Genomic DNA, 21,268 nt, shown 5'->3' with positions numbered 1-21,268 from the left:
GCTGTGCTATTAAGTGTATAATATAAGTAATACAAATATATATCCATATAATCTTTTAAGAAACATGGAAGCTCATTTTATAACTCATTAAATGCAGTAAAGCCAAGCAGTTATATCATAAATACAATAAAAAAGTTTATAATTATTTAAAAAGAAATTACTGTCATTCTTAATCCCTTAACAGTTTTCTTTTTTACCTTAAACAGTGTTGTTTTGATGAATTCTTGTTGCAGTTTTTTATTACACAGACAGGTTTGTAGAGCTTACATACTCGTATATAATCTTCTAAACCAAAAACGTTATTTTTAGTCTTTTAAAATTGTTGTTGTTTATTTATATTATATTGCCCAGTAATTTCCCCTATCCGTGATCGTGATGTTGACGAAGCCAATAATTTATTTGTGTGTCGTGTATTTCCATGGTTCAATAAGCAATAGAAATAATACTCTTGGACAGGTATTACAACAGTGAACTCATCAAGGTTCGAACACTCATGACATAGGACCAAGGAAATGCTGACATCTAATAGAAGAAAACACCAGAATATTGTCAAAGAGATTCTTCTTTCGCAATATTACGGCAGACAACAGAATAAAGCAGGAACAATATAACGATGCTTAGTATTCCGTCAGTGGCAAACTTTTACACAATCGCTATGAATGAAATATTACGTCAAATGCCATTAAGGGGTTAAAAGCTCAGAGTTTTATTTAAAATGAGAAACTATCTCTAAAATTTTACTGGTTATTGCACATACTCAACATAAAAATGTGTATAATTATTTATAATAAATACAAGTAAATGGGCACAAATGGGAACAAAAAAGTACTATGTACACAATCCCCTTGTATGAAAGTACATACATATTGAATACACACACTGAACTATACGTGTATGTATTCAGCCTCTCCTTTAAAGTCACTATAATTGAAGAGAGAAGATTCATTAAAAATGCCAGCAGTTGATATCTTGTTTATCCCAATTCCTGTACTATTCTCTGGATTTCTATTACTTTTAAATTTATAGAGCTACCATTGGACCCTTACTTGGATACTACGCTAGTAATAGCTTTCCTTCGTTTCACTATTTTCCTGTGAATAGATTTATTATTTTTCTGTTGTGCAGTTGATGTGTTTCAATCTCCCTTCAATTAGCATTGACTACTTTTGTGACTTCTCAGTTTGACTTTGTCATGATCATATTATTTTGTCTGATTCAATGTTATTTGTTAGTTTTTGTGATTATAGAGAGATTATTGTTTGTTTCATTGGTGGATTGAAATTAATTGTTAACAACATTATTGTTATTATCTCTTAGTATTTACTGCATACTTATATTCCACTCAATTGGTCAGTTTGGCATTGATAATTCATAATAAATGAGAAACTTCTAATGGTTAAATAATAGTAACTTCCTGTGGTATCCCTCAGGACTGTTTCTTTGGCACTTGTGTAACCTGAACTAAAATGTTTCAGTGCTCATGTACAAGTTTTTCTTAACGTATCTATAACCTCATAAAAGTATAATGCAGTGATCAAAATATGATTTCTTTCTATGGCCAAGCTATATGAATGGTCTCTACTTTTTGTATAACTTTTGCAATAAAAGGATGTAAAATTTGCATCAAAAAATAATATTTATTACTGTGACTAAACAAATAACTGAAATATCACAAAATTTGGTACCTGAAATCATATTTATGAACAAAACTAAATTTTTGTGGAAAACAATATATATATATATATTATAATTTCAATAAACATTGAATCACAAAAAGTACTTGCTCCGCTGGGAGTCGAACCCGGATCTCTCACTTGCCGGGTGAATGTGCTACCATTACACCACAGAGCGCTTACTTTTTCCGATTCAATTATTTTGTATTTGGCTGTATCTGTCACATATGAGTTTAAATAAGCAAACTAACATATGATCGAAAGACCAAATACCTGTCAAACGACTTTTATTTACATTAAATTGAATAAATGGCAATAGCCTTATTTAATTTCAATAAACAAAGATTGATCAATAAGCAAGTGAGAGATCCGGGTTCGACTTCCGGCGAAGCAAGTACTTTTTGTGATTCAATGTTTATTGAAATTAAATAAGGCTATTGCCATTTATACAATATAATGTAAATAAAAGTCGTTTGACAGGTATTTGGTCTTCCGATCATATGTTAGTTTGCTTATTTAAACTCATATGTGACATACAGCCAAATACAAAATAATTGAATCGGAAAAAGTAAGTGCTCTGTGGTGTAATGGTAGCACATTCACCCGGCAAGTGAGAGATCCGGGTTCGACTCCCAGCGGAGCAAGTACTTTTTGTGATTCAATGTTTATTGAAATTAAATAAGGCTATTGCCATTTATACAATTTAATGTATATATATATATATATATATATATATATATATATATATATTTATGTATGGTTTCTTTATTTCTTTCACTTATGGTTTTGATTGTTGTTAATCAAAAAACAGATAATTGTTAAAATGTAAAAGTTAAACTTTTTCCATTTTTGTTTTTGTCTTTTTAGAAGAAAAAATAAAACAAAATTAGTTCCTTAGTATAGTTGTATTGGGGATGCTTGCAGAGCCGTCGGAGAGTGGACAGGAAATCGTGCTGAAGCTGAGGCTCTCGTCCAACTGCCAGGATGTCAAGCTGCCTCTCTATACCAGTGATACCATCGGCATGGCCAAGAAGAAGTTGGAGGTATGTAAGATGTCCTTTGACTATTTTCATAGTCATGGCAATTTAATACTGTGTTTATTCATCTTTCATGGCTTTACATCAGAATCAATACAAAATTTTCTTTATGAAATCACATAAATTCACGTATTGATATTAGAAATCCAGTAGTTTAACAATAACAATTATAAACTCTTCACACCCGATAACCCCTGTTATGAGCTCTTCTTGTTTTCATAGATTCCTAGTTTTCAACTAAATTAAAGTTTATATCTGTATAAGTTTCACTCGGTTCCGATGTTAACAGAAGTGCTTAAAATACGCTTGGAAAAACATGATTTCACAATATTACGACTAATATTATGAGTGATGTTGAATTTTGAATTAATAAATCTATTAATGGACGACAGCTGATTGACAATTTTGTACTTTCTGTATGAAAAATGTAGCTAGGTAACCAAATTAACAAATAATACTATAGTTTGTTATAACTTGTATTTTCTATATTTATTTTGGCCCATTGTTGCAAGTCTGTTGCTTCTATTCGCAAAGAACGATTAATCGGCAATATGCAAATTACTGATTGCTAAAAAGTGTTTTTGTAGTTCTTTGTGTCAAAAACTACTTAGAAACTTGCAATAGTAAAATAGTGTGTTTTATCAATAAATTTGACTTAAGTTCGAGCACTTCAGACCTATGACCCTTATTCAAGAATTTGTATTGTCTTTAAACACATTGTGCAATTGACAAAGTCAGATTTACAATTAATATTTTCTTAATATAAATATAAATCTATGTCTAAAGGATTGTTGTCAAATAATCTGTAGTTACCTATAAGGTGATAACAGGTAACAATGTAGTTATAATAATTAAATAAATATATAAATAATGTGTACTAAATAATAAATAAGTAATCAATACTAAAACTATGATAATAATAACACACACATACATTTAATACACAAACAGAAATAAATAAAAAAAACAATATATTAATGTAGTTAAAAATGTATAGTGCTATCATAGACTAAAAAACTATCAATAGAATAGAGTACATTCTCTTTTAACCAGCTTTCCACTACTATTTTAAATATTTTTATAGGTACAGACCAAGCTGTTTCCGGTAATTTGTTAAATAGCTTAATTTTCATATATATATGTGGCTGCTTTTACTTTTTTCAAGTTTGACATTAGGTAAATCTAGAATATGGTTTTTACTGGTAAAATAACTATGAATTTCCTTTCTAGTTAAAAAAAAATTACATAATGATTCTTTAACATTCACTAAACAACAATAAACATACAAATTTGAAATTGTCATTATTTTTAGTTCCTTAAAAATTGGTACACGTTTCTCTTTCAGGTACATTCTTAATAGTTCTCAATGCCTTTTTTTGCCATTTAACCCTTTCAGTGCCAGACATTCTCCCTAGTGCGCGTGGAAGAAATGCCAAGCATAGTGCCATATGCTCATGCAAGAAGAGCCAGGCTATAATTGCCAACTTTTCAGCAGTTTGCAAAAACTATCACAGTTTTGTTATTTATTGATGAAAATTGTTACTTTTTGTTTTGTTTTTATCTAAACAATGTGCTTTAAATTAATACTGAAAAATAAATTTACTACAACAAGCATTAAAAATATAAAACCAGAAAAACTTTTAAGTACATAACATTTTATGATGAATTTTTCAGTTTAGTGTAAATATAAGGCCAGTAAAAAAATCCTTGTTCCATAAATTGAGTATGTATTTGAACCTCCACATATTTTTGAACACATACAAAAAACATTTTACATCTATCTTCAAAAATAAAGGTTTTATCATTATTTTTCAAAAATAACGCGTATTTGGATTTTTCACACATCTTACGGTACTTTGGGATTATACCGACCACACCAGTATGAAGAACACAAAAATATAAATTTACAGAAATAAATATTATAGAACGAAAAAAACAACTCTTTAATTACAAAATTACAATCTTACAACGATTATCAATTTTTAATGGGGTCAGATTCCGTTATTTGCCCCCAACGCTTAAACATTTTTAATGAACTTAGAACGTTATAAAACGATGTAATTGAGTAACAGAACTAACAGTCCATCAATCAACAAGCATTTCCAGGTATTGTGATCGGTATTTTTGTCGCTGTTATCTTATCTTTCTCGAGAATCCCGATTACGGCAGGCCGCTTATCTTTCTTGAGAATCCCGATTACGGCAGGCCGCTTATCTTTCTCGAGAATCCCGATTACGGTAGGCCGAGCGGCATCACATGATTATTTACGTTTTTTGTACGGTACATAATTGCCTTTCCATTACAATTTAATTTATATTTCTGATCAGCCCCTCTAGAATTTGATATTTTACTGAAAGGTACTATCTCGAGGGATGTTTTTCTTTAGTTGACATCAGCGTGGGCTTCGGCAGCACCTTCAGCCGGACGCACTCGCATTTTGGGTGGTGGAGTGTGATCAAGAATAAAAACAAGTTTTGTGTGTATTTTTTTCAATAAAGAGTTTAGTTTTTGTTTGGTAATGTTTGTTTTTGTTGAATTTTTGTGTTTGGAGAAATGTAGGGGTAAAACACGGAAGTACAACAAAGCGACGCACCAGCTGAACGGGCGGCGAGACTGCAATCACGTTATCTACTAGACCGCTCGATTTTGACCCTGTCTGAGGATGGGGAGGGGTTTGCGATAAGACAATTCCTGTATTATATTGACGAAATATTGTTCTAAGCTAATCTAGTAATCAGTAGAAGCAAAATGTCAAATAACAATTTATGTTTGGGTGTGGTCGGTATAATTCCAAAGTACCCATCTTGCTAAACACTCTCCGTTTCAATATCACTCACAACAACATTACTATCGTCTTCTAACACTCTCCGTACAGTGTTTTCACTAAGAGGTGATGCACTACGCTTCATTTCGTAAACATTTTACAACAATAAACGAAACAACAACAAGTTAGCTCGGCGCAATCGGCGAAACTGCGTAGTTGGTTAGTAAACAACGGACGACAGCTGACTCAGACTAGCGACGTCCACAGCCACTTGTATTTTGTTTTATTTATAACACTAAAGTTATGGAAATACATTCAACTGAATGTTTTTTATTAGTTTATATCTTTATAAATACAATTATAACAAAATTTGGATTGTTTACATATTTTTTGTATTTTTTACGAATATTTTAAAACACGTCCGTGTAGTTGGACGCTGGCTCTTCTTGCACAATTTACACGCGTCCTTGTAGTCGGACGCTGGCTCTTCTTGCACAATTTACACGCGTCCTTGTAGTCGGACGCTGGCTCTTCTTGCACATTTTATGTACATCCGTGTAGTCGGACGTTGGCACTGAAAGGGTTAAAAGCTTTTTGTACACCACTATTATTGCCCCACAATGTAATTCCATATTTAAATGTGAGTGAAGAAAGCATAATAAGTTGAAACTAGCACATCTAAGGTAATACATTTTCTTAATTTACATAATAGATAGACAACGCTTGACAATTTCTTATATAATTGTTCGATATGATGGTCACAACCCAGTCTACTATCCAGATGTATTCCTAATAACTATAGGTGAATTAAAGTCTGTTCTGTGGTAGCACTATGTTAGTAATTGTTTGTTCTTTTTATTTTTCTAATTGGATAAATGATGTTATGTTGACACAGAGATGAAAACTAAGAAGCTTAATATAAGTGGTAGTTACGAATCATCATCAAATTTCTTGCATATCCCACTAGCATCGAAATTTTGCTAGGCCACCACAGTTTCATGGTACTTCCTGCAAATACAGCTGGTTACATAAAGCCATAACTTTTGTTCTCGGTGTAAGGATTAAATACAGTATTAAAGTTGTTTATTTGGTTAGAAAATGGACTTGAGAATCTGACATTTTCAAACGGGAAATGTTTTGAGTGGCCATTCTTAAAATCTGTATCTCCAAAATTTGAAATAAAGGCTGATGCAAGACCACCTATGCGGTATGTGTAGTGATTTATACAAAGTAACTGTTCACACCCCCTTTTCTTTCTTTTTACACCTTAATTTCACCCCAAAGATCTCAATAAAATTATTTTTTATTTTAAAAAATTCCCCAAAAACACCCAATTTAGTGAATGCAAGTTATTTTTGAGACACTTTAAAATCTAAACATTGTTTTGGTGGTATATTATTAAAACCCTTTTAGAACCAACCAATTTTTCACAAATTTTAGGGTGAGGCCTTTTTTTTAGTAATAAACAGGTTTGGTGTTTTGAGAAAGACCAGGCATTAAATACATATTTAGGTAGGACACACTTATTTTTCTGGGCATTTGTTAATTTGTACTAGATTGTCTGTCTATGTACGTCAGATGTGAACATTTTTACCATATTTAAAAAGTGCCTATAAAATTAATGTACATAATAATTATGATGTTGATTATTTGCACCTGTTGTCTGCAATCTAATTAAAAACCGAAATAAGAAGTCTTTAACAGGCCAAGAAAAGAAATTTATAAAAGAAAGGTTTATATAAAGAAGTTATTGTTTAATATAGCTCTTTGTGAGATTAATGTAAAATGTCTTTATAACAAAATATAAAACGTAAATTTTTTCTTAATATTAAACTGAAAGTAGTTTTAAAATTAGAAACCAGAATGCAATAATTTAGAACCAGTGTGCTTATGTTATGTGAATAATTTATATTTATACTTTTCTCTGTTGTTAATATTATAGTTAGGTGATTTTTGTTTCTAATTTTGTATCTATGATCAAAAAATGTTAATAAATTGTGATCAGAATAAAATTAAAATGCTGAAATTATTAATGTATAAATGTAAAAAACTTTCAAAATAAAATATAAAAACATATTTTAGTCTCCCACAGAAAAAATTACAGAACCAGCAATGACGTTATGTTTTATAATGAGACATAATATTATAAAACAAAACAAAAGTATGTTAATTTTAAAATGAATCAATTTAAGTTTGAATACAATTTTTTTATGACACTTAATTTCACATCTTTATGATCTAATAGCTACTTAAACTGAGTAAAAGTTTTAAAAAAATCAATACAACTCTAATTTAATGCTTGAGGTAACTTTTCATTTAATACAAGCTAATATTTCTTTCTAATTTTAAATGTGCTAAAGCTCTGAGAACAATTTCCAGAATAGGGTCGAACAATTTTTATTTTCAGTCTCTAAAAAGGATGTTTTGTGTTCTAAAAACATATATAAAAATTATTCGTAACTAAAACAAAATTTTGTTCTCCGACAAAGGGAATAAATAATAGTGTAGTGGCAAACAAAGAATTATTTTAGTTCCAACTTTTCCTATGAGTAGATCTAGTATTTGATAAAAGCAAAAGTTGGTTGTACCTGAAGATGTAACTTCCATGAAGATTCTACTTTAGTAGTAGTAGTTACCCAGCAGATTCTACTTTGCTTTGGACAGGATAAGTTACTACTATTTAGAATTACCTCTTGTTAATTCACTTCATAAATAGTTATTGCTAAGTCTAGGCCCTAGATTCGGTCGGCTCTATACACTTTGCCCAATGTATTAAAAATAAATATTAATTTTGTTTAATGGTATTTAAGTGATTTTTTTCAGAATTTTATTAAGGATTAAATAATCTTTTAGATAATATGCTATTTAGCTAAAAATATATTTATACAGGATGTTTTAGAACTGTCATTAAACAAACATTAGGTTATTGTTCCTTGAATAAAATTGAGCAAAAAAACTAAATATAATCAATGGTCTATTCTTTGTTTGAAGGTTATTTTTTTGACGATGGAAGGATTGTGAAGGAAACAGGATTTTTCCGGACATTTGCCATCGTTCAGTGAAACAAGAAAACAGTAACACTGCGTTTAAATAAAGACCCGACTGATTCATTTGAACGCAAAGTAGCAAACACCTTAAGAAAACATAAAGAATTTTTTTCAGATAAATTTAGATCTAAATTAACTCCTCACCACTCCAAAAACCCCCATATGTATGGCCTTCCCAAAATCCACAAACCTACCATCCCTCTCCGGCCCATCATTAGTTCTCGTGATTCACCTTGCAGGGAATTGTCTAAAGTCCTCTTGGACATCTTAACGCCATTGGTAGGAAAAACTGACTCTTTCATCAAAAATTCCAGGGATTTCGTAGAGAAGTCAAAATCCCTAAAGTTGACTGAAACTGACAAACTGGTAAGTTTTGATGTCGAAAGTCTATTTACAAATGTACCAGTTCCAGAAACTCTTGGAATTATTAAATCACGTCTCAAAGAAGACCAAACATTAAAGGATAGAACTAAACTTCCCGTGCCAGTAATTATGGAACTGTTAGAACTATGCACTCAATGCAATTATTTTGAGTTAGAGGGTAAAATTTACCGTCAAGATGAGGGGATGGCAATGGGTTCTCCACTGTCTCCTATTTTCGCCAATATCTTTATGGAGGAATTCGAGCGAAAAGCTTTGGCTTCAGCTCAGTTCAAACCGAAGATTTGGTGGAGGTATGTGGATGATACCTTTGTTATTTTTTCTCATGGAGACATTGAATTAAATAATTTTTTGAATCACATTAATAGTATTTCTCCTTCCATCCGCCTCACAATGGAAGTGGAAGTCCAAAACAAGCTTCCCTTTTTGGATGTGTATGTATTAAGAGATAGGGATGTTTTAAGACAACTGTTTTTCGAAAGATAACACACACAGGAAAATATTTAAATTATCATTCCAACCATCAAAAATCTGTCAAAGAAGGAGTAGCCTACTCGTTGTTTGATAGAGCAAAGAGCTTGTGCTCAGATAAAGATGGACTAAAAGAAGAATTTAAGAAAATTGAATCAGATCTCAGAAGCAATGGATACCCTCAATTAGTAATTAATAAGTGCAAACGAACCAGAAGAATCATTCCTGAGTCAGAAAAACAGAATTTTGATAAATTTGCGTTTATGTCAATCCCTTATGTGCCGGGATTATCGGAGAAAATTAGAAGAGTAGGTAGAAAGTACAACATTAGAACCGCGTTTAAAACACACAACACTCTTAGACAAAGTCTCGTAAAAACAAAACCAAAAAATGGCACACAGGATTCCAAAAACTGTGTTTACAGTATAAAATGTAGCTGCAATAGGGAATACATAGGCGAGACAAAAAGACCACTAAACGTAAGGATAAAAGAACACAAAGAAAACACGAGAAAGGGTTTCACAGAAAAGTCAAAAATTGCACACCATTGTTGGTCCGAAGACCATCATATGAATTGGGATGAAGCCCACATAATACATCGGGAACCACATTTCTTCAAAAGGAAATTAATTGAGGCAACATACATTAAATTGGCAGACCAACCAATCAGTCAACCATCAGTCGAGATTAGGCCGCTTTGGTTGCCAATTCTGAAAAATGAACTAAAGAGAAAACCAAAAGTATCAAACGGATCGGATATTTGTAATAAACCAATGCGGAGTCACAATATGGTTTTAAGAAGTTCATCTCGCATGAACCAATAATAACGAAAGGGCCCATTCCTGTCCCCCTTCCCTTGTATTTCCGCCATCTTGTTTTAGCCAGCCGTCACGATTACCATTGGCTAGTCTCTCTGGTCAGTCGTAGGTGGTTAGTAGACGAGTGAAGACGTATTGTGACCTGTATTCCGTAGTTTAGTTTTAATGATTAGTGTTTGGTATAGTTTTGTATTAAGTGCATGTCTTTAGAGTTAGTGAAGTTGACAAACAACATGTAGGTTGTGATTCCTGACTTAGGCGTGCCACAACGCTTTAGTAAGATTTGTTTATTTTAACCTAGTTTGTAATTATGTATTAGGTTAGTTCTTTACCTGAAGAATAGATCAGATTGCAGATCTCGAAACGTAGTGTTACTGTTTTCTTGTTTCACTGAACGATGGCAAATGTCCGGAAAAATCCTGTTTCCTTCACAATGGTCTATGTCTTTACAGTTACTATCTGTATGCCTGTTTGTTTTTTTTTTAAAGTACTATTTTTAAACCTAAACAATCAACCTATTGAAACCTTGGTTAACTTGTTATGTAGATATAATAATAAGAAAAGTTTGTTTGAATTTGAAAATAAATTTTAAAATGGGGATAATGTAAAATATTTAAACCAAAATATCTTTTTAAGTATTTATGTTTTTACATTACTTGTAGAAAATTTCATAAGAATTAAAATTGTATTATTAGTTTTGAAATTGGATTACAAATTTAACTGACTCGTTGCAATTTAGTTCAACGATGTATGTCACGTCTTAAATTTCTTTCACAGTAAGATAACAGTTCAACAGTGAAACCATTAACAGTGGAATAGTTATTTGGAAAGTGTTAATTTAATTTATTAACAATAAGTCTTTTAAGTGTTAAATCCAAACTGATCTCCATTAAAAATGTATTTTTTGAATTTAAGACTCAGTTTCTAATTGAATATAAAAATGCAATTGAAATCATATGGAAACACAAACAACATACCTATCTACATTTTTCAGACCTTTAGTAGTGTGAAAACAGAGAAATATAATGATGACTTTGCAAGGTAAGTAGATTTTTGTCATATTTTGGTACTAGTATTTACATCAATTTAATATTCACAACTCTCTTGTTATCACTAGAATAAAATACAAATATTTGTTTTATTTACGGCAGAGTCAGGAAGGTCTGGAGCCATCTCGTCAGCGGTGGTTCTTTGGTGGTAAACTGCTTGGGGACAAGTTACACGTTGAGGAGGCGAAGGTGTCTCCTGGTTACGTGATACAGGTGATCGTCAATCCCGAGCCAGTCTCGCGCGTCGACAGTTGAGCTCACATCCGTACGTTGCGTCCTAACGGTAACAGTTTCAGCGTTTTACACAATAAACAATTTTGGTTTTAAATTTGTGATATTTTTTTATCAAACAAACTATTATTGAGGTACACATACTTATATTAATCATAATTCGTAGCGTTAGTATGGTTTAATCGAGCATCAAGTTTATTGATATAAGAGATTGGGGGTTTTATGAATTCGCTGTTTGACCAGCTTAACACATTATGCACATAATATTTATTATAAGTTGATACATTTACCATTGTAATTCTTGGTATTCATTGGCTTAACACAGTCTTAATTAGGTTTTTATGAATTGTATTTAACACATATACTTATCTTATTTTAGGGTCTGTATTAGTATACTATTTGGCTATACTACCGATACCACACAAAACTCGCTCACTGCATTTTAATTAGTTAAATTTTTAAAGCAGTAAAATTTTGTTGTTAAAAATAAAATTTAATAATTTGTATGGTCTGTACACAATAGACTATTTTCTTGTACAACTAAAAGAAAATTCACAAACAAAACTACAAAGTAATTACAATTGTGTTTGTTTGTTAGTGTTCTATGTTAGTAACATGTTACATTGTTGAAGTTATAATATATCAGTTAGTAATATTAAAACAGATATTTTCTAGTCTAATGCGGATTTTTAATTGCTTTAAAAAAATAACTATACACTAGATAATATATTCATAATAGATTTACGAGAGCCCATGTTTAATAGCTTTAAAGCTCCCCAGTGAAACCACTAACACTAGTGAACATTCTTTCGAGTTTTGCAATTTTAGCTACATAAAATAATGATAAAAATAAATAATTGTTTGGATGTCATTCATTTTATATAGCTAATATGTGCACGAAAGTATTTTGTAATATGTTTATAATATGTAAATTCTGTTGTTAGGTAATTAATATTAATCATGGTATGCTTAATAAGTGAATATTCATATCACTGGATTATAATGAGCACAATTTGTAATAGAATACAATTAGTTTAAAGTACATGTCACTGTTTAGTTTTTGTTTTAAGATTACATTATTTAATGTCAGATTCAATGATGACTTGAAATTATAGTAAACCTATATAACCAGTACACATGAAATTAAATATAATTGAAAGGTCAATATAGGTTAATGTAGAAGTGTTCAGTTTTCTTATAAAATGGTAAAATGTATTTTATAAAACTAAACTAATTATAAAATTAGGGGTGTATAGTTTTATTTTATAATAAAATACAAGATAAAGAAATTCAGTGTTTTAATTTGGTAATACACATTTAGTCAATGAAATTTGTAGTTCAAATTAGAGGGCTATCAATGTTATACACAAAAAATTGATTAAGCTTTATACTGTAGTACAGCAACAACTTTACCTCATTCAACCGCAAAAGTCATCACAAGAGATATATTTTTAAAATTCTAATAATTATTTGTGACTTGAATTTATAGTCATGTGTATTGTTATCTATAAAAACTTTATTCAGTTTTAATGTAACAGTACTTTGTCGCCCAACAGTATTTGAAATTGTTTGTTTCTGGCTTTAAAAAAAGTCTTGACCCAACAAAAATATACTGATTTTCCTTCTCCTATGGCATATTATGTTTGTTTGCTGACAAAGGTGTTACTTTTTCATGTAATCAATTCCAAGTTGTTGGCCTTGAATCCAAGTCTCATAATAACTGACTCAAGGATGAAATCATCGGATATAACTAATTTAGAACATAATGTAAAAGGATTTAAATGTTGAATGCTAATGTTCTGCTTAGTGAACATGTATACTTTTTCTAATTTTAGTATTTTATTTGTTAATGTCAAGCGTTTTGTTCAAATACAATTTCAGTGGGTTACTTAAGAGGTTTTATATTTTATTTACTCTTATAAACACCTGTAATTAATTTAAAATAACTGACAATGAGCATTATGTATATTTTAACCAGCCATAATGTAGTTTCTACAACTGTGGAACAGGTTATTAGCTCTCACATTGATAAGTGCTGTGTTGCAGTTTTAAGTGGTTTATGGCACAACACTACATGTTAGGATATCTTCAAGTGAAACAAACGCACAAGTTATTGTTCTTTTTACATAGTACAAAGAGATTTCAAACCGTGTTTAGGATGAGTTATTGCGTTTAAAATGTGCATACAACTGTTGTTTATCAATTCAAGGTGTAAAGTAATAATATTTAACTAAATAAAAACTAAACCATTTTCGTTCATTTTTAAAGAAAATCTTTATGCTGCATTTGTTAATTTGTAAGTTTTAACCACTTAATTTTGAAAGGATAATAAAATAGTTATGGACATTTGCCATTTTTATACATGACAAATACTTAAAGCCGCAACTAAATACAAAATGTTCATAACAATAATGTTATCCATTCAAATCTCACGTTGTCAATGAGGAATTTCAAATAAACAAAAATAAGTTTTATTGTAAATGCACATATTTAAACTTTACTAAAAAAAATGTGATTAAAAGACATCTATATTTATTTGCAGACAGTAACTAAACAGATTGGAGCAATCGAGTTTTGATTATTTGCATAATTAAGCTTCTTATTTGAAGCAACTACAATAATTTTATCCAGTTGTAAATGTTTGTTTATATCCCGAATGCTGTTTTTTTTATTATTATTTGTGCTGTAAATATAATATTTAGATTATTTTCACGTTATTCCGCAAATGTTAAGTTTTATATGTACCATCTTCCTTTGGTTATTTTATTAATATAAAGTGTTATTATGTAAAGGCACAGTGTAAATATTAATTTAAATTATCATAGTTGTTCCACCTAATAAATCAATAATAACTTGTTGGTTTCCCTTTAACAGTAAGTAATGAGAATCAATTAGTCCTTGATATAGTCAGTTAAGTTTAAAATTAAAATCCGAAATTAAAAGTATTCATGTTTTATTAGATTATATAATTCAAATCAAAATGTAAAAATAAAATTTTATTAACATACCATTCATTAACACAATAACAATTAACAAATTGTTAAAGTTATTAAATAAGCTACTGTTTCATCTCAATCTCCAATAAAGAGTTAATCAATTGGTATTAAAGTAACGTACAAAATTAAATCAGTGGGAAAAAATTATTTTAACTGCTTACAGTATTTTATGTTTTTATATTACAAAACTTTAAATGATCAAAATTCTTAAAATAAATAAAATTTTCCTTATAATTGCTTTCTTGTAAACAAACTATAAAACCAATAAAGTTCTTGTCTCATAGTTATTATTTAATAATTGTGATAATTCAACTTTCCTAAACGTATCTTTTCTGTAGAAGTCTTTATGCTGCTTCTATTAATTTATTGTTTTGTAGTTTTTTACTTCAGTTTGAACAGTGGCACTTAACAATTTGTTTATTATAAAAATAATTGATACTAGTAAATTGAGACAAGTCTGCTTTGTGATCGGGTTATAGTGAGCAACAAAATAAATTAACAAACAATGTGCTCATTACAAATTTGTAGACTATGTTTAGTTTTAACAGTATACTTGACTCTTTATTTGAGTTTGAAACCGATTAAGTTTGAAGTTCTGTAACCACATTGACCTGGATCATTGAAGATTTAAATTGATCAACTCAATGTTTCCTAGCAAATTAACTAATTTTATAGCTCATTCTTAGTTCATATTTCACCATGTCATGTAATGAGATATCTGTGTAATTCTACATTGTGTAAATATAAAATGATGTATGATACTATGAATATTTCATGTAAATATTATCCTAAACGTCACACAAAGACAATGGTTCCCGCCACTGTGTCTTATTTGACTAGGAGTGGTTGTGTAGCCGACATGATGGAAACAACGAAGTTACAGAGGTTGTGACGGGCCAAGACTGAAACATGGTGGAATGCTGTACATATTATAATATAATATATTGAACTCAACATGATTTTTTACTCTTGTAACCAAATGTTTGAGTTAGGGATCACCGGTATTTGTATGTTAATTGTTTATGTTATTATGATTTATATATCTGAGGGTGGCTAGGACACTGTACTCATACTAGCCATTCCATTAAAATGTTTTATAGATGAGAAAATAAATGAACATAATGTTTTAGATTGTCCATTATTGAACAAGACACCTACCACCTCAGTCCTAGTCCTGCATATTACTTTTTGGTTTGGTTCTATTTTGTTTTTAGATTGGAAGGTGGTCTGCTGAATTTCCTGATCAAGACTTTGAAAAAGACCTTATTAAATTATAAAAATTAAATTATAGGGGCTTCAGCTCTTTATTTTAATCATTTGTATATTAGGGAAATCATTTATATTGTGTTTATTATTGGCTAATAAATCGTTTTGGGTGAACTGGTTTGTTAGTTATTGATGTGTACTGGCTTTAAGCGATTATCGACGCATTAACTACATTTTCAAATTGTGCTAAGCTATTTTCAACGCATTAACTTTTTGTAATGTGATCTCTCACAGCATGTCTATTTTTACTTTGTTTGAACTAAAACATATTTAAATTTAAAGGTGTAAAATCCAAGGTTTCGTATTATACTGTAAAACATTATATAGTTACACTAGATTTGTCATTAGAAAATTTTAAACTTGGGACGTTCACATTTCCACTTGTGATTTGTTCACATAATTTCCGAACACGCAATAATTACAATAATGTTTGTTAAAATTCCCTGTTGAGAGTTTATACTCTACACAATCTTAAGTGTCGTTATTGGAAAGGGTGGTTTTCTGAAATTCATGGTTTCAGAAACATCGTTTTAATAGCTTGTAAGTAAATGAACTTTTATACAATAGTTGTTTGAAAAGGTTATGTTTTGTAAAATCTCAAAACAACTAATGTGTCAAAATTAGCTTCATTAAATTTTATTTGTTTTTTTTTTTACTTTATTGTTGTCTGGAAGTAGTGAAAGTCATATCAAAACAAAGAACTTCTATAAGGAACAGTATCATTACCGAAGACGTTGTCAAAATTAGCTTCATTAAATTTTATTTGTTTTTTTTTTTACTTTATTGTTGTCTGGAAGTAGTGAAAGTCATATCAAAACAAAGAACTTCTATAAGGAACAGTATCATTGCCGAAGACGTTGAACTTGTAATTTATTTTTTCTGTTACCACAATCAGCAAGTAGATAAGAACTATGCATCGTCTGGTTGCCAAAGTGATTTCTCAGTTGTTTTTATACCATTGTCAATACTAAGTGTATTGTTTGCTATTTATTAGTATCTTTTAAATTGTTCTTTGTTGAGTGTGTATAAATAAATGTTTGTGTAGTGTTTTATAAATTATTGGAAGTGAAAAATGTAGAAGTTTGTGTAACGTTTTAGTGAGTTGATTGAATTTTTGTGGAACTGCATGTTTTCCTACGTTCATATAGTTTCAATATATTTATTGTTGAGTAAATAATTTATTGTACATTTCACAATGACTGTTAATTTGAACAGTAGTGGCATTAGGAACGTATTGGAATGTGAATCAGAAGACAATGTTAGTTTGGTAGCTATGAAATCTTATCTGACATGGGTGAACCATTGCTTTATCCTACTGACTGAAAATAAAAATACATTGTTATACATTTTTGTAAACTTATATAAATGTACTTTGTATATACCTATAAATAATCTTTGGATGAAAACAAAATTGTTACCTAAAAAGTTTAAGCTTTTATTTCAGATGTTAATTTTGTAATTTTTTTTAACCCTCCAACTGTCTGTCATGTTTCCCACATTGTCGCCTAATTTTAGTGTATTTACAAGGGTATCTTGAAAAATTCATAAAAATTTTATAATTATGATAATTATATTTTGTTTTATATACCATTTTGTTTGGAACGACCTGTAGAATATATATAAGCTCATTATAAAAAATAAAAACATTTTCAAACTGTAAAAAAAACTTTTTTTGTTTTTTATAACTTAACTTTTTTATTTTTGAGGGTATGTAACTTATATTGTTGAACTCCTCCAAAAAAAAGTAAAATAGCCAGGTTATCTTAAATTTAACTGTGATTTCAAAAATATATAGTTTTACTATGATAATACTGAAAAAGGAATAAGTATGTGAATTATGATGTAACCGGTTCCTTAGCGACATAACAGAATAAGAATTGAGTAAGTCACTGATGTTAGGGTTAGGGTTCATAAGAAGTTCCCTGATATCACTTGACCAACAAGGATGACTCATTGTCATTCCAAAACAATTAAATAACAACTATATAAAAAGAAATGACATAACCACACTAAGAAACACGACACTGCTCTTTGTTTACACATGCAAGGGAACTCATTGTTTACAAACAATCCAACTCGAGAAAACAATACGTTACTTTTTTGTATCGAAACTGTCTGGAAACAGGCATTAGGGATTTCAAAGGCATACAAACAGATAGGTTATTTCATCACCTTTCCAGTGGTATGACATTTATGTGTCTTTGTATGACCTCAGTATTTATAAAACTTATAAAGCCAGTACGTGTCAGTCTGCAACATTTTCACCGGTGACACTACGGAAACAACCACGTCAGCGAAAATATCGTCGACCGACAGTTAGAGGGTTAAATATTGTTGCCATAGTTAATGTTTTATACAACTAACTTTTAAATATCATTTCTGTCTTCTACACATATTTACGAGTACATTTTTATAAAAAAAGTGAGTTCATCCAATAGAAACCAAACTGTCATAATTTCACACAAATTAATGCAATAAGAGATTTTGGAGTTTTTATAGATATATTATTTAAAAGTACCAACACAACTTTTTATAGTTTGGAATTATTCAAATAAATTTCATGTTGCCAGTGAGGGTGATATACATTGGAAAAAATTTATTCTTTACTATTTTTTTATTAGTTAATTTCCTTTTAAAAGTAAAATTCAAATGAATGAATATTAAATTGTTTTGTTGTAAACTACATTTATTTCTAAAAACACAGAGATTGACAAAACGTATATGTCTTAAAAATTAAACGAGCAGTGATTAAAATTACAAACCCTTACAAAATCACAAAAAAATGCCTTCCATTTTAGGAAAAATTAAGAGTATTCCAAGGCTACAGTAATTGAAAATAAAAAATTTATAAGTTTTACAAATTCACTTCTAACTTTAAGAGGATTTTAAATTTTATAAAGCAATTGTAAAACGTGGTAAACTAACTTAAAAAGTTCCTTAACATGTTCGCTGTTAAAACCCCTATATAGAGTTACATATATGCTGAAATTTAATATATTTTTACTTGCATTTGGATGAAATATGAAGAAATATATGAAAGTTACTCATTAGTCACAAAAAATTATCACTCTCTACCATTTTGGGAATGCGGTAACTGTGGTTACTGCTAGCTCCTGGGGATAGTCTTCCTTGCCAGCTGGTAACTCTAGTTACAACTCACACTAGGGAACGCCCTTTTATGGTAGTGGGAATATTTCCAATAAATACATAGTAGCTAAGTGAACTGTATTTTATTCGTTTTAGACAAACATAAACAATATTTATACGTAAATGTGTAAACCAAAATTAACGTAAAAGTTTATATACGTCTCCGCTAACTCACTCAAATTCAGTTATTATTTACAAATATGGGATGAGTAATTATAACTAAAGATATCTAAATGTTTACTTGATTAAATGATACAAAAATTAATATAGAACATCCTACTAATATTATAAATGCGAAAGTTTGAATAAAGTTTGAATGTTTGGAGGTTTGTCCTCGAATCACGTTGAAACTGCTATACGGATTGTGCTGAAATTTGGAACAGGTATAGCTTTTGGTCTGAATTAACATTTAGAGTGCTTTTTACCACCCATAACACATTCATTTCACCAAATAGTCGAATTCAAATTGAAAAATTAGTTTGTTTACATTCAAATGTTATGATAAGAAAGAAACGTAATGACGTTTCATAATTTAAATTAAACTGGCACTAAACAGCTGTTGACAGCTATAATTCTACAAACTTTCTGAAACATCTCTTTACATTTAAATTTTATCAATAATAAGTAAACAGTGCTTGATCGGTAGTATATTGCAGATAGTAAATAAAACATTAATATATAAATTTTACTCCAGATTGCGCCAGTGACGAATTAAAATCATTTAATGCATTAAATACTGTTATAAAACTAACCTTAATGAACAAAGTTATGAATGTTTTCACATAAGTTACTTTAAACTGGTGGGCTTCCTTGACATGAGATATTACATTTTAACAATGGCTTACGGAAAAAACAGAGAAATGAATACTAACATACCGTAACGATTCATTCTTTCCCTGGCTACAGTCCAAAATTCAAGTGTAACGCAAAACTTTAATAACGATTATTTTGGAATGTTGCATAACCTTAATAAGGATTTCCCCCTTATACCAGAAGTAGGTAGGACTTCCCCCTAGGTCGTAAAAGGCTTTTCAGTCCTAGCAAACCCAACTATGCCAAGACAATTTTTACCAAAATAGATTCCCGAGAACTATATAATCGAACGTATATAGTATTTTAATCAAGGCAATATGGCAAGCTAACCTGTGACATAGTAGGTAAGTGAATTTAAACGGTCTTAAGTAGGCACTTTTTAACCAAACTAGGCATCTCAGTCCTATGTAAGTATATATATTTTTTTCTTCGTCAGAACATCAAGGCAAACTCTACTATGGTACTGGAAATATCTTAGACCTTAAATATATGATAAGGACTGGAAATAAACGCTTTTTGACCAAAGTAAGTTTCCGAGACCTGTGTGATCCGAGATTTGTGTTTTCTTGGTCGGGTTTACAAGGCAGATTCAGCTGTGACGTTATGTATATAATTAATTAGAACCAGAAATGCTCCTACACGTGCCAAACATGATATAATAATTAAGTTAAACTCTGATACTATTTACCATGAACTTAATAATAACTACCTGATGTATGCCTACTTACGTTTTAAAATGTTTGTAGGACTCCCATCATATTACATCATAATTGCTTTTTATAAGGACTTCGGTTCTAAAAATTGCGTGCGAAGTCGCAGGTAACAGCTAGTAAGTTTATAACAATTTAAGAAAAAAGAAGAAATAAGTTTACTAAAATAAAATATTGATACAAATGTGAATATACATCCTAACCAACCCACCCAAAAGTTGTTTATTTTTTAAAAAATATGTGGTAAAAAATATGAAAAGTTATATTTTCAATAGTTGAAAGAAAAAAAAACAAAACATAACCATAATCATCCCTACAATCCCTTTTTTGTCTGTCATTCATTATTCATGGTATTGGTCTAAACAATAAGGTACACAAGCCAGGTTGTTCACACTGCAAACAATGCTATACCACTTGCTTCACAATTCCCTTTGCACTACAAACTCCGCATCTTTTATTTTTTTTTAACTTTTGCCACTGTTTTGTTTCTCTTCAACCTTAGAAAGGACATGGTCAACACTCTTCCCTTTCAATGGCTTTGAAAGTGCGGGAGGGTTCGGTAGGAGACGGTGAACAACTGCTAGATGAAGATCATACAAAGGCATTTTTTGTTCATTACAAGAAATTCACATTTCGTAGAAATGCAAATCATGAGCAACTACCCAACCATAACGTAGCCCTATTAACATTTTTTTTAAGATTTAAAAACCAGGATTCACAATTGGTTAAGAACTTCTTTTAAATTTACCTTAAAACAAATTTAAAAAATAAATATTAAATTTCAGGTTATAATATTGTTCACTATTTTAATAAAGAACCTTAAAAAGTTTATTCGTAAAAATCCACTACATTGTTGTATGTACTT

General features: G+C 30.1%; 1 protein-coding gene across 1 annotated transcript in view; it reads left to right on the top strand.

Annotated features, from left to right (window-relative positions):
- The window catches only part of LOC124371432 (ubiquitin domain-containing protein 1), a 33,003-nt gene extending 17,407 nt beyond the window's left edge, over positions 1-15,596 (top strand). The window contains exons 4-5 of the mRNA XM_046829764.1: positions 2,598-2,716; positions 11,343-15,596. Of these exons, the coding sequence (XP_046685720.1) occupies positions 2,598-2,716; positions 11,343-11,495 (272 nt within the window). The 3' untranslated portion in view covers positions 11,496-15,596. The remainder of the gene's footprint in view (positions 1-2,597; positions 2,717-11,342) is intronic.
- The last annotated feature ends 5,672 nt before the right edge of the window (positions 15,597-21,268 follow it).

Source organism: Homalodisca vitripennis, chromosome 1 (assembly GCF_021130785.1).
Source record: "Homalodisca vitripennis isolate AUS2020 chromosome 1, UT_GWSS_2.1, whole genome shotgun sequence".
NCBI lineage: Eukaryota > Metazoa > Arthropoda > Insecta > Hemiptera > Cicadellidae > Homalodisca > Homalodisca vitripennis.
The sequence above is the reverse complement of the archived record's forward strand: the minus strand, read 5'-3'. Positions and strand labels throughout refer to the sequence as shown.